General features: G+C 44.4%; 3 protein-coding genes across 5 annotated transcripts; all 3 read left to right on the top strand.

Annotated features, from left to right (window-relative positions):
• Positions 1-10: 10 nt before the first annotated feature.
• Positions 11-1,929, top strand: BCIN_07g05170 (hypothetical protein). 2 transcript variants are annotated; one of them, XM_024694124.1, is made up of 4 exons: positions 11-259; positions 471-621; positions 717-769; positions 871-1,929. In XM_024694124.1, exons 2-4 carry the CDS (start codon positions 550-552, stop codon positions 1,634-1,636), a joined length of 891 nt encoding a protein of 296 aa, XP_024549913.1. In that variant the 5' UTR covers positions 11-259; positions 471-549; the 3' UTR covers positions 1,637-1,929. The 2 variants fall into 2 exon arrangements, with proteins under 2 accessions (XP_024549913.1, XP_001552170.1); XM_001552120.2 differs by having other exon boundaries at positions 11-621.
• Positions 1,930-3,312: 1,383 nt separating this feature from the next.
• On the top strand, positions 3,313-7,463 carry BCIN_07g05160 (hypothetical protein). 2 transcript variants are annotated; one of them, XM_024694122.1, is made up of 4 exons: positions 3,313-3,622; positions 4,343-4,752; positions 4,847-5,059; positions 5,114-7,463. In XM_024694122.1, the coding sequence occupies exons 2-4, from the start codon at positions 4,392-4,394 to the stop codon at positions 6,607-6,609; spliced, it is 2,070 nt and encodes a 689-aa protein (XP_024549911.1). In that variant the 5' UTR covers positions 3,313-3,622; positions 4,343-4,391; the 3' UTR covers positions 6,610-7,463. The 2 variants fall into 2 exon arrangements, with proteins under 2 accessions (XP_024549911.1, XP_024549912.1); XM_024694123.1 differs by having other exon boundaries at positions 4,847-7,463.
• A 3,028-nt stretch (positions 7,464-10,491) lies between these two features.
• On the top strand, positions 10,492-12,849 carry Bchsp60. The gene is made up of 4 exons (XM_001552127.2): positions 10,492-10,741; positions 10,828-10,969; positions 11,023-12,519; positions 12,573-12,849. Exons 1-4 carry the CDS (start codon positions 10,643-10,645, stop codon positions 12,581-12,583), a joined length of 1,749 nt encoding a protein of 582 aa, XP_001552177.1. The 5' UTR covers positions 10,492-10,642; the 3' UTR covers positions 12,584-12,849.
• Positions 12,850-13,268: the final 419 nt, after the last annotated feature.

The following is a 13,268-nucleotide window of genomic DNA, read 5'->3' as shown; positions in this document are numbered from 1 at the left end:
GTCTACTCATGACCCGTGACACACAAATGCTCTTTCTCCATGTGAAAGACCCCTCATCTACGGGAAAAAAATCTTTCAGATTCACTGTTAAAACTATGATGCCACAATCCACCTTCTTTGACGAACCCGAGGCTGAACAACCAAACCAATCTTTTATCGCCCAACTCCTCATATCCACATTCCCAATTCTTTCACACACATCATTCTCAACACCGACAGCCTGCCCTAGATCTATAGCTTGACTATCTCAGACAAGCCAGTAAGTAGCAACCGCTCTCCCACAGTCTAGACATTTAAAAGAAAGACGTTCTCTCACCATTCCCCTCATCTCCAACTGTCAGTCTTGCAAGATCGGAAGACCTCCTCCATCTCTCCGTCCGCTGCCGCCAAATTCTTCTTCTTTCCCACTTAGACACCAAGGACCCTGCTCACTTTTAAAGAAGACTAGCTTATCACATTGTCTTCAATAGTCTATCTATCGAGTTAGGAGACTTCAACAATACAACCATACACATAAGATATACACTATACAACAACAGCTTGCTCATCATGGCTCCAGCTTCCAACGAAGAGCAGTTCAAGTTCCTTATTAGCTGTATTCGATACAGCAACAATGGAAAGGTATTTCTCCTCCTCTGCCGCATTTAAAGTCTATTTACTTTCCCGCCACAATCCTACTTTACCTGTTTTTGAAGACGGCTACTAATATCACACAGGTAGACTTCGGTCAAGTAGCCAAAGAATGCAAGATCGTCACCAAAGGCGCCGCGTAAGTTTTCCTCTTCTCCACTCACCCATCTTCCTCTCTCATTCCTCTATCATATATCCCTACTTCCAAGTCCACCCCCAACTAACCCTCTCATTTCCCAGCGCAAAACGCTACGAACGCATGATGCGCTCCCACGGCATCGCTCCCAACGCCGCATCTATCAAGCCCGCCCCAGGTCCCTCGAACATGCCCAACCCGAACTCCTCGGCTCCCACCTCCGCACCCCGCAGCAAGTCTTCCAACAAGAAACGCAAGTTTTCCAACGAAGATGAGAATGCAGACGATGAGGAGGAATCTTCTTCCGGGCAGGGCTCCAACAGAAACAAAGTCAAGAGGGAAGTGAAGAGCGAGATGAATGCGAGAAACGCGATTAAGGAAGAGATGTACCGAGAGGATTCTCCGAGCGCGCAGTTGAGAGAGGGAATGCGGATGGGGCCGGAACTGGGAGTAGGATTGTGCGATATCAATAAAGAATTAATAAACTTTTATAGTGGGGAGAGCAGTGCGGCGGGGAGTGTTAGTGGGGAGGTGGGTGAGCTTGAGTTTGGCGATGTGGAGGGGTATGCTGGAGTTGGGGGTGCGGGCGGTATGGGTGCTACTAGTGCGAGCTCTGGTGCTATGAATGCCGATGGTCAGTCGCAGAGTGGATATGGTTTTAGCGCGGGTGGATATGGTGGGATGATGGGCGGACGCGGTATGATCGGAAGCGGCACTGGTATGGGTGGTCACGGTGGACAGAATATGATGGCATCTAGAAGTCATGCTGCAGGACCGAATGGAATGGCTATGAGTGCGGAGCAGTATTGGTCTGTTGGGCAAGGTTATGAGAGCGAAGGCGGCTCGGAGAGTCCTCTGTTGGTTGAATAGAAGACGCTGGGTCTTGTTTGGTCGTTGGAGGGTGGGAATTATCCGTCGGGAAGAATGTCGTTGCTTATGGCGTCTGCGGTTATGACATTCTAGGAGAGAAATTTGTGGCCACTTCTTACGTAGCATGGAATTTGCGGATCTTCAATTCGTTTGACCGGTGGTGAATTACGAAATCAGTATTTATGCCTTCAAAACATGGAATCAATGTTGAATGAAAACTTTCAAGCTATCATTGATACGATTCCCTAGTTAATGAATCTATTTTTGAGCATCTAAATTGTCTTTCTACTCCATTTGCATCTTGAATGTGAACCATTTGGCCCCTGGATCTCTGGGCGAACTCATCAATGATGGTAAAAATTGTGGCTGCATCTTTCCTCGGTAGATAGAAGCTGTTAGGCACAAGTACAGCTCCCATATGTAAATTGTGATGTTCGGCTCTTTTTGCTCGTCACATAACTCTCTTCAAAATGTGCCGTCTAAAGCCACAATGAACAGTATAACTATCCAAGTGTTGATTCGTTCCATCTAGTCCAACAGGCTTACACGATCTCAATGGCTACTTCATGACTCTTACTTTCTCACAGTTAGCACGGGGCGTCGATTAGATATTTGATTCACAGAATGGGGTCATGAAGATTTAGAAGATGGATACAGTAGGGAAGCAACGTTTACTAGCACGCTACTGTGGTACATACTGGCTGATGGATCGCTTTAGCACGTATATATAGGCCTTTGCTCAAGACAAGAGAGGCTAGCTGGTAGAATAAGCATCTCGAGTAGCTCCTGGTATTTCATATTAAGTTTCCCGTCGTTACAGGCACCAGCCGGTATGGCAGTTGTCGTGGTTGCTTCGTAGATACTAATATTCAGATATAGCATTTCACTAGCAGCTATTTCAGGCTTCATGATTGCCTGGGTAGTGGCCAAAATATCCGTTATTTACTTTGCTTTGTGGAATTGGAGCATCTAGATATTCGGTTCCGTTGCAATGAATATATGGTGGCACCAACGACTTGTGCAGGTAGATTGGAACTTCCGGTAGTGAAGTTACAGCGTTCAATAGGTGGTTGGAGTTATTGATTGAGTCGTCTTCTAAATTTCTAACTCGAATAGCGTCGTGACTAAAGGAAGGTGGAAGATCCTGCGTACAACGATCTAGTCAATCGCTTCTCTCTTCGTAAAGATAGGGTCAATGGAGGTGGAATCATTGCAAGAAGCAATTGATAACTCAGAGTCGAGGAATAGTGCCAGCGTGATCTGGTTGAAGTGCATTTTCTAGGTTTCTCGCGCAGTGATCGCCGTAGATCTTGCTGCATATCTAGCTGGGCCGTCGTGGAGAACTTCTGCGGAGTTTGTATTCCTTGCAGCCTATGAATGAGCTCTATTAGTTAGACTGACCCTTTCCTATTCCAAAGAAGAAATTCGAGTTCTGCCAACCATACTACTAGATAGCCGGTAGCCAGCACAAACAGAGGCTTTCGCATACTTCTTTCTAACCTTGAGTATCACAAATTTTCGTAGTAGCCTCCTCAGATCAGCGAGACGTGAACTGGATGTTCTGAAAATGCCATTGCCATAAGAAACGTATTGAGACCGGAAGCAGAATGCATGTCGAAGTCTATGACGGCCACTTTAAGTGTAAATCTTTGACTCAAACATTTACTCACACTCCAGGAGAGAGTCATAAAAACCTCAACAGTATCTACATGTCCTTGACCTCACCCGAAATGTTCCTTTGAGTCGGCCGGTAATTCAAGATTATCCGGCCCGATTAGATTCCGGCACAAATTTGAAGTTGTTGATACTTTAAATTTGGTTCTCGCTTGCGGCTCTTCTCCCTCTCCCTCTCTCTATCTTTCTCTCTCCAAACCCCCAACCTTTTTACAATCCACCATCGGTTCTTTTTTCCACCTCATCACTTGAGCAAATAGAGTCCCTCTGTCTCTGCTCTGCTATTTCGAATTATCTCAAGCCTTCTATCAGGTATGTTTCCAAAGACTCAAATTTCTTTGCGTCGTCTTGATGGCAGTATCGCTGCGACTTCCCCATTACCACTCTACCCCACCTTCCCGATCTAGCAGTTGCATTATCCCAACGCCCAATTCAAATCAGCATAGCCTCAGTCAATCGAGGTGTATCTGATTAAGGCTCTGCCGACTCACAGAGGACTCTTCCTCTTGGTGATGATAGCGTCGCCGAAACAATACTTGTCTTGCGGAGGTTTTGCGGTGATCTGAAGCCCAGCAAGATCAACAGGATTGAAAGCACTCAATTCTTTCTGCGCACTAGTATGCGTTCATGTATTGTGTTTGCATCAACTACCATCTACTGCCATCTGGCTTCTGATCCCAAAGGGCTTTCTTACTTGGCGTCATGTTCGATCGATGTCTCCACTGAAACCCCCAGAGTAGTGGGAAACCCACCCACAACTCTGGGACAGGTTTCATCTGGATTCAGATCTTAAGACTTATGTACCATTTCCCCTTTGGTAGATTCGTCCAGTTGTTATTTTTCCACGATCTCATTCTATTTTCAATCTTCGCACCTACCTATCTCCAATCTAAATTCACTCTCTTTTCTTCCCTCAATCTAAGATTCCCCGCTCCTCAAGTCCGCTTTCGGAATAGCTACCTCATATCTGCTGGAGGTCTGACAAGGTGCTCAATTAAGCAACAAAAGCTAACAAGTATTTCTTCGATCCAGATAATTCTCCTTCCCTTCGCCCAATAACCACACGACAACCACAAGTCGCATGAACGGTCAATCTACAGCAAGCATGACTTCAATTGATGGAGATGCCAGTGTGACCGAGGCGCTTGGCCATGACCAGAACCCCAAAAGTATCGAGAAGCAAAAATCTTCCAGTCGTAGTTCTGTCGCTACACCTGCCAAGTCTAGCATTTTCTCTAATGCCAAAGCTATACCAAAACCCAAAGATCGTCTCTTGGCCTCGATCGAGGTAGATGACAGCTATGATCCAGTCACACCATCCAAGTCACCAGCTAAAGCTGTCCGTGGCAATGGAAGAAAGAAAGTCAGATCTCTCTCGCCAAGAAAAGTTGCTAGTACTAAGTGCACGCGTAAGAAGAGCTCTAGAATCACTGACTCCTCAAGTAAGTCGCTCCAAGAAAAAAAAATTGTCATCAATACACATCCTTCAATAGGAGGAAAAACACCGAAGTCGTATCGGAGCTAATCTTTTAATAGGAAAGAGAGAGACTACAAAACACCTTGAAAACTTGAGCAGCACACTACTGCGCGAGGGTCTTGAAGACGATGACGATGACTGGGAGGCTGAAGACGATGGGGTCAAGTCTGACGACAACACTTGGGGTCAAGTTGACAAGGTGATTGGCTCTGCTGGAAAGCCAACTCATCCAAATGGTCGAGTCGAAGGACGCCAGCTTGTACCTTGGCACAGTAAGCTTTCATTCCTCATATTTACTTCAATAACAAGAACTAATCAAACTATAGGACCAAGAATGATGGAAAAATTTATTCTAAACATGGTGTATGAATTTCGCCGTTCTGAAACAACCATTCCATGGGACAAGATCGCTCACAGACAACGCCCTGGAAGTTCTGGTGCGGCTGCAATGCAGCATGTCAATAAGTTGCGTGAGATTCTTATCACTGAAGGTCACCTTGTTCCCCCTCCTTTCGGAAAAAAGAATGCCTTTGATCCAAATATTCGTGGATACATTCGCGATATGAATTCTGAAGACCCAAAAGCAACTCGTCCAGTCACTTGGGATGAAGAGATTGAGGACTTAAAGGAGAGTCTAGTTATTCCTGGTGTTACCAGAGGGTCAGGAACTTATCGTCGCAATAGGGCCCAATGGCAAAACAACAAGGCGACCATCGTCGAGGAAACTCCGACAAAAACCCTCTCCACCCAAGCTCGTCCCGATAAGCGAGCATCAAAGGCAAAGACAGACCAAAAAGAGAAGTCTTTCATGATCAAGAAGGAGCGATCCGAGTCAATTGATCCTGCCGAGATGCCATCAGACGAGGATTACGATCCCGGAAATCGTCTTAAGATCAAGGGTCATCGTAAGCGTAAGGTTAAGGTCAAGACCGAGCGTAAATATGATCTGGATGAGACCAGCGATTTCGAGAATGAATCATTTGGATACTCTGACGATGATGAATTCCTTGCAGAGACACCAAGCAAGAAGGTCGCCGGAAATTATGCTATGGCACCTTTAGCCGGTTTGCCACTCAAGCTCAAAATCTCACCTGAAAAACTAAAGAAGTTTGCTGCAGGCCTTTCTATCAAGTCAGCTGAAGAGGAAGTTGCAGTCAATGAGATGGAGTATAATGTCGATTATGGCAATGGTGATGATGACTCAGAGACAATTGTCGGTGCTCATGCTCGCGATGTTGATGATGTTTTTGGCCAAGGAGGCTCACATCTCAACAATGGTAATTTTGGGCTTCAAAACCAGCTTTGTTTCAATCCTTATGGCTACAATGGAGGCATTATCCCTGGTTCCGGCACTTACAACCCACAAGGTGCATTAAATGCTCAAGCATATAATCCAGTTTACGGCCAAACCTCTTATAGTAATCATAACTTTATGAATGCTGAGACGAGTCTGTATGAAAGCACCCTTGGTAACTACCATTATTTCAATAACGCAAATTCCAACAGTCTACCGTTTGGCTTTCAAAACTCCAGCTTAGCACCTGTTATGAATCATGGCTTGAACTTCGACGGCTCGGGTGAGACGATGCAAGATTTGAATGGTGGCATTAACAGCATGAGTTCCTTGCCGCTTAGTTTTGAAGACAACGCCGGCGCATTCAATAGCTTTGCTGACTCTGTCGGTACTGACTATGATGGAGCACCAGTTACGTTCATCGATCCCATCAAAATTTCTGGACAGTATTTTGAATCTCCCGACAATAGTCTTTTTCAAGATTATGATTCCAACCAACCCTCCAACTTCGATGACAACAACCTTTGAGTCTTTTTTTTTTTTTGCCTTCGAAGATGAACAACCTTGGCACAACTGGTATTGGCGTTACTTTCATACCAGTTCTCATCCATCCAAATGGTCTAGTAACTTTCAAAGCAATATCGATTTTGCAATCATTTCATTTCTCATTTTCTTTCTTTGTATTAACGATTGGTTTTGGACCAGTTGGATTCATGCTTGTTTTACCACAAATCTAAAGTCTCTTCGCTGTCTTTTTGGCGTTTGGATGCACTAGAGTTGTCATGGAACGCTGGCTATCAAAACTCCTTTCGTAATACTTCATCATCGTTCTGTGGCAAACCTGGTTATCATATTTAGGAAGTCTTTGGGCTTGGCGGAGGGCGTAAACGGTTTCATAGACATAAACATATGGTCCTTAATTTGCTTTGCTTGTCAAAACTGCTGTATCCGCGCGAGCAGTCTTTCCTGTTTGCTTCCTCAATCCACTACGATATGCTCTTGTTTCCGGAAATTTTCTTGGTCAACAGGAGTTTTCGTAAGTTATTTGCCGGTCGCATCGAATGGAAATCTTCATCGTCATTCGTTCAGCAGTAGAGAAAGCGGAGGACACAAGACCTTGTATCATAGATAGATGCTTTAAATAACAATCTTTCATGACATTTTTTGCCTTGTGAAAATGCGTGTGAGTTTTTATGCTAACATTATTGAATCGGGTCAGGCAGTAGTGTGCCTCCCACAGCGTGATACGACTTTGTATTTGACTTAACACCCTGCGACTCAGCATGTCTCCCCCTTGGAAGAGTTCAACTGCGCTTTGCAGAACAATGCCAAGGGTAGGAAAGGCACTATTCTGCGACACTTCAATACGTCGATTTTGGTCAGTGAAGTTACCTCAGAAGGTTGTCGACGAAAGACCGCTGGATGCTGCTGCATGCCGTCGTCATGAATGTGACTGCCGAGAGAGGAGGATTTGCAGAACAGCTACATAGTGAGCCTATGTAGAGGTGTCATCCTTTGCCCAATTCATGTGGATAAATTGCGAGGCAAAACTGTCAAGTGATGGTGGAGAATCGGGCCACTAAGCTACGACTCAAAAGCTCGTGCAGCCTCTCTTTTTAATATTCTTGTAGATGGCGAAGTTACTTCAATGAATCGTCTGTGACACGCTGCTACACGCACGCAATCTTCTTTCTTTCGGAAACTAGAAAGAGATATTTGCTCAGAAGCTATACGGTGAGCTTATGCAGACGCGCAATCTTTTTCTCGCTTCATAGATGAGCTGTGAATGAGAACTGACAAGTGATAGTGGGAATTCGTCTCCCAGAACCATGACTCAACAATCGTGCAACGTTCCATCTTAAGGTTCTTGTAGGTGGCCACGATTGATTTCTCCTGGCAGGTATTAGAAGAATAATTTCAACGGCAGTACAAGACTTTTGACTCAGATTGATTGAGTGAGCAGTCTCCACTTGAGTTGAATTGAGTAGTGAGTGTATTTGGCGAATTTAGGCCATGCCACGGAACTTCCAAACGCATTCGCATTCTTGATCAAGAAGATGTGGGTGGTCTTTCTCCCTTTATCCAACCAAGATAGTAGTGCTCGTTGCTGTATGAGGTAGTTTGAAGTCGAAGAAAGTTGAAAGCAAGCAAAGGCCTGTAGGAATTTCGAGGCTGAAAGACTGTTTCTCTGTGATAAATCAGTATGCTTCAACATGAAATGTCAGGAAAGATGCAGTGTTAAAAGTTTACTTGCCATTTGGAAGGAGTGTGTAGTATGTTAGTTTGTTTCTCAATCCCAAGATGCATTTTTGCTTGGAAGGTTGTCTCTTAGTTTTTACTCATGGTGGAGAGTAACAAGAGGTGATCGAGGTAGGCAACAATCTGTGAAGAAAGACAAAAACTGGCAAGCCAATAGGCAGAATTGTGGAGGTGAATCATATACCTTAGATAATACTGTTGAGTCAACAGGCGAGGTCCGTGCTACTCCGACCTCTCCTTCACCTTCTCGAATTACTTTGGCTGTGGGTGTCCACAGAGATCAATGTTGGTCAGTGGGTACTTCGAATGAGAAAATGTTCTTGTCTTTTTTTCTTGTAACTGATCTCATTTGGAGTATCAGGGATCATGGAAATTCTAATGAGAATGCCAAGTAATTAGCTGTGATTTGACTTAAAGAAGTTGGAAGACTTATCTGGTAGTAAACAGTAAGGCTATGGGTTATCCAAAGAATGAAAAAAACTTGAGACCTTTGTATTATTTAGCTCCAGATCGAGCCAGGTTATTATGATCAAAGCTGATTATGAATTGGATTCACCTATAAACTCAGCCTACAAAGACATACTACATATCAGATGACTGTCACCTGAGAATTCCTCCTGCTTGCCATCTTTCATAGAAATCTAACACTTCTACGACAATTCAACCTCACTTCCTTTCCTATCCGTTGATATCCATATGGGCTTGAAGCAGTGCAATTAGTCAAGACTCCTCATTGGTTTGTGGTAGAAGGTGCTTAGCCCTGATTTATAAGATATAATGCTAGCAGAGTTCCATATGAGTGATCAAGAAGCAAGCTACCATGTGATTTGTTGACTAACAGGCTCCCATACGAGCGAGCGGTTGAGACTTACACGGTCACTTGACATAATATGCTCTTCTAGAAAAGGTGAAAAGTGCTTCTTTATACAGGTAGATGATATCAATAACATGCGATAGAATCAATCCTTGGCTAGGCTGATTGGAGGACTGATGTGGATAAAGGAAGCCACTGCGGGGTTGGCCATTTATACCCCCTCGCTTGGATGATAACCCTAGAAAATTGATGGACAAACATGATGTGGATTCATCTTATTTTGCTTAATAAAGAGAATCTTTTACTTTTACTATTTGGGAATTGATTGACCTCACGTTGAAAAGTGGAAATTGAAAAGTATCAGCTCCATGTCACTGTACAGGTCGCAATCATGCAACACTATTACTTCTTTCCATTGTCCGTAAACCACAATATCAAATTCAGAGTAATAAGACTATATGCAGTTGGGACCTGCTCTTAAGCTCATCCACTTTGCTATGATGAAGATCAAGATGTGTGTATGTTTCTTCTAACGCACTAATGAAGTAAACTAACAGCACACATGAGTACAAGCGGCAAAAGCTTTATTCGACTTTGATAAGCCTTTAAAAAGATGCAGCGCCAGTATCATTCGAATGCAATGTTCACTTAGGTACATGCATGCTGAACTCTCACGTCGGCGCGGGAAGCACTCGCTAACATTTTCGTACACTGAATCGCTACTCCTTTTCAATACTTTCCACCGAGTTCAGATTCGAAACGTAGATAAAAGACTTGGGTTTGATATATGGTCATCACACTCAGGGCGATTCGGATCTTTTCAAGACGCCGGGAGGTAAGTGACCAAAGAGAGGCGTAGGGACGTCAAGAGATCTCGATATTAGTATCGGCATAGATCAAGAAAGCACCATGAATACTAAGGGCGTACATTTACATACCTATGCACACGCATAAGTGTCATTTTCCTTCTTTGCATAAATCTCGGAGGTGGCAGGCACTACATACTATACCTATACATGCCCACTCACTGGTACTAATATTTCTTAAAGCAGAACCTACTTTATACCTTGGGTAGTACGATATACAAGTACACATAAACCTGCATTCATCGGCAATCGTCCAATGAATGAAGATTAAAGTAGCCACTGCATTGAAAATAAAGTGAGGTGAAGTACGAGTGAAGTTTAGAGTGAGGTTTGAAAACGAGAGTCAATTTCCTTAGTCATCAAGCATACATGTGCGGCAGCTCGGCCCCTCCATTCGGGAACTTCCGTTCACCCAGCTCAAATGTTTCTCGCAGATTCGATGGAGAAAGGTTCTGCCGAACATGGGGCCCAGAAAAATTATCTCCAAGATGTCAAAGTCTCCATTCTTTCTATTTACTTTGAACAACAAAAAGGCCTTCTCTCTATAAACTCTGAGAGCTTTTAAATATCCAATTTTTTATTTGTTATACTCCATAAGCGTCTTTCATTCAATTGATTCAAGATGCAACGTGCTTTGAGTTCTAGAGCAAGAGCTTCGATCCTGAACGGATCGACAGCTTCAAAGCTTCGTCCTTTACAACAATTGAGATTTGCCCACAAGGTATGTTGGATTAACTCCAGTCCACGTCGCTCTAAGATACGACATGGATATCTGGTGATTGTAAACTGATCATGTTTTTAATTTAGGAGCTCAAATTCGGTGTTGAGGGCAGAGCAGCTCTTCTTGCTGGTGTTGAGACTTTGGCAAAAGCTGTTGCTACAACCTTGGGTCCCAAAGGCCGAAATGTTCTTATTGAGTCAGCATATGGCTCCCCAAAGATCACTAAAGGTTTGCAAAACTCCCGGCTACCTAGTTTCAAGATTCTAATTATTGGTGAATAGATGGTGTAACCGTTGCCAGAGCTATTTCCCTCAAGGACAAATTCGAGAACCTCGGTGCTAGACTTATCCAAGATGTTGCCTCGAAAACCAACGAGACCGCTGGTGATGGAACCACAACCGCTACTGTCCTTGCTAAATCTATTTTCTCCGAGACCGTAAAGAACGTCGCCGCAGGATGCAACCCAATGGACTTGCGCAGAGGTACCCAAGCTGCCGTGGAGGCCGTTGTTGAGTTTTTGCAAAAGAACAAGCGTGATATCACAACAAGCGAGGAAATCGCACAAGTTGCGACTATCAGTGCAAACGGTGATACCCACATCGGAAAATTGATTGCCAACGCTATGGAAAAGGTTGGAAAGGAAGGTGTTATCACAGTTAAGGAAGGAAAGACCATGGAGGACGAACTCGATATTACCGAGGGAATGAGATTTGACCGCGGTTATGTTTCCCCATACTTCATCACCGATACCAAGTCGCAAAAGGTGGAATTCGAGAAGCCATTGATTCTCCTTTCTGAGAAGAAGATTTCAAACGTCCAAGATATTATCCCAGCACTTGAGGCGTCTACTCAACTTCGTCGTCCTTTGGTCATCATTGCTGAAGATATCGATGGAGAAGCTCTCGCAGTATGCATTCTTAACAAGCTCCGTGGTCAACTCCAAGTTGCCGCTGTCAAGGCCCCCGGTTTCGGTGATAACCGAAAGTCCATCCTCGGCGATCTCGGTATCTTGACCAATGCTACCGTCTTCACTGACGAGCTTGATCTCAAGCTCGAGAAGGCTACCGCAGACATGCTCGGTACCACTGGATCCATCACCATCACCAAGGAGGATACCATCATCTTGAACGGTGAGGGAAGCAAGGATGCCATTGCTCAGCGATGCGAGCAAATCCGAGGTGTCATGAACGACCCTACCACATCCGATTACGAGAAGGAGAAGCTCCAAGAGCGTCTTGCTAAGCTTTCTGGTGGTGTAGCCGTTATCAAGGTCGGTGGCGCATCCGAGGTCGAGGTTGGTGAGAAGAAGGACCGATTCGTTGATGCCCTCAACGCTACTCGTGCCGCTGTTGAAGAAGGTATCCTCCCAGGTGGTGGAACTGCTCTCCTCAAGGCTGCTGGTCAAGCTCTTGGAGGTCTTAAGCCTGCCAACTTCGACCAACAACTTGGTATTAACATTATCAAGAGCGCTATCACCAAACCAGCCCGCACTATCGTTGAGAACGCTGGTACTGAAGGATCGGTTGTCGTTGGTAAGCTCATGGATGAATTTGGATCCGACTTCAACAAGGGATTCAACAGCGCAACTGGAGAGTACGTTGACATGATTGCTGCTGGTATTGTTGATCCATTCAAGGTTGTCCGCACTGGCTTGGTTGATGCCAGCGGTGTTGCCTCATTATTGGGTACCACTGAAGTTGCTATTGTCGAGGCACCAGAAGAGAAGGGCCCACCAGCTGGTGGTATGGGTGGCATGGGAGGAATGGGCGGTATGGGAGGTTAGTACATCATCTCACACGTTGTGATGAACTTTATGCTAACAACATGACAGGAATGATGTAAAAAGTTATTGGCCAAAATAAAATAAAATACCCGTCTGAGCCTCATCCGTCTGTGCGATTTGATTTTACCAGACAATTTGGTACCGGACAAAACATTGTATAACACCCCACTCACCCCTTTTCGTTCCTCGTCCTGCATGGCATCACGGAGCGATATGATGTGTTTAAGAGATTATGACCATGTAAATTAATGAAACTAAAATTAAAATATGAAAAATTCCAAATTCATTTCTATGGCCACACAATGTGGCTGACTTTGATTATACAAGATCGGTGATGTGTTCGTTTGCGTGTCAATTTTCTTGGAAGGTATCTGCCTTGTGATCCAATCTAGGAAAGATAGTAAGATGGCATCAGTTAGGTGGGTTGCCTTCATAATGATACATGCCACTTGATGATATTCGTGGAGGTATCTACCCGCAGCTTCTTGGAGATAGCATCGATTATCCTTCTGCCTACCTCCTACATATCTACGTGGTAAGCGAATCCGGTTTGTCCATCTATCCAGGTGGCTAGGTAGTTTCGTCATGGATGAGATAAATGCAGCCATCTAAATATAATCAGGAGCTCACAGCTTCAGATGTATTTCTGTGGCTTCTACCCAGGCAGCCATTGAAATAGATTATTGCCTTGTTACTCGTAGGGCTGCAACCTCAAGTCTTCCGTCGTAGCTTCTACAGTGTGCA

Source organism: Botrytis cinerea, chromosome 7 (genome assembly GCF_000143535.2).
Source record: "Botrytis cinerea B05.10 chromosome 7, complete sequence".
NCBI classification, from domain to species: domain Eukaryota; kingdom Fungi; phylum Ascomycota; class Leotiomycetes; order Helotiales; family Sclerotiniaceae; genus Botrytis; species Botrytis cinerea.
The sequence above is the reverse complement of the archived record's forward strand: the minus strand, read 5'-3'. Positions and strand labels throughout refer to the sequence as shown.

Coding starts and splice junctions, on each gene's coding strand:
- Bchsp60 (XM_001552127.2), top strand. CDS start 10,643: ATGCAACGTGCTTTGAGTTCTAGAGCAAGAGCTTCGATCCTGAACGGA. Junction 10,742..10,827: donor AATTGAGATTTGCCCACAAG/GTATGTTGGATT, acceptor TTTTTAATTTAG/GAGCTCAAATTCGGTGTTGA. Junction 10,970..11,022: donor CTCCCCAAAGATCACTAAAG/GTTTGCAAAACT, acceptor ATTGGTGAATAG/ATGGTGTAACCGTTGCCAGA.
- BCIN_07g05170 (XM_024694124.1), top strand. CDS start 550: ATGGCTCCAGCTTCCAACGAAGAGCAGTTCAAGTTCCTTATTAGCTGT. Junction 622..716: donor GATACAGCAACAATGGAAAG/GTATTTCTCCTC, acceptor AATATCACACAG/GTAGACTTCGGTCAAGTAGC. Junction 770..870: donor ATCGTCACCAAAGGCGCCGC/GTAAGTTTTCCT, acceptor CTCATTTCCCAG/CGCAAAACGCTACGAACGCA.
- BCIN_07g05160 (XM_024694123.1), top strand. CDS start 4,392: ATGAACGGTCAATCTACAGCAAGCATGACTTCAATTGATGGAGATGCC. Junction 4,753..4,846: donor TAGAATCACTGACTCCTCAA/GTAAGTCGCTCC, acceptor ATCTTTTAATAG/GAAAGAGAGAGACTACAAAA.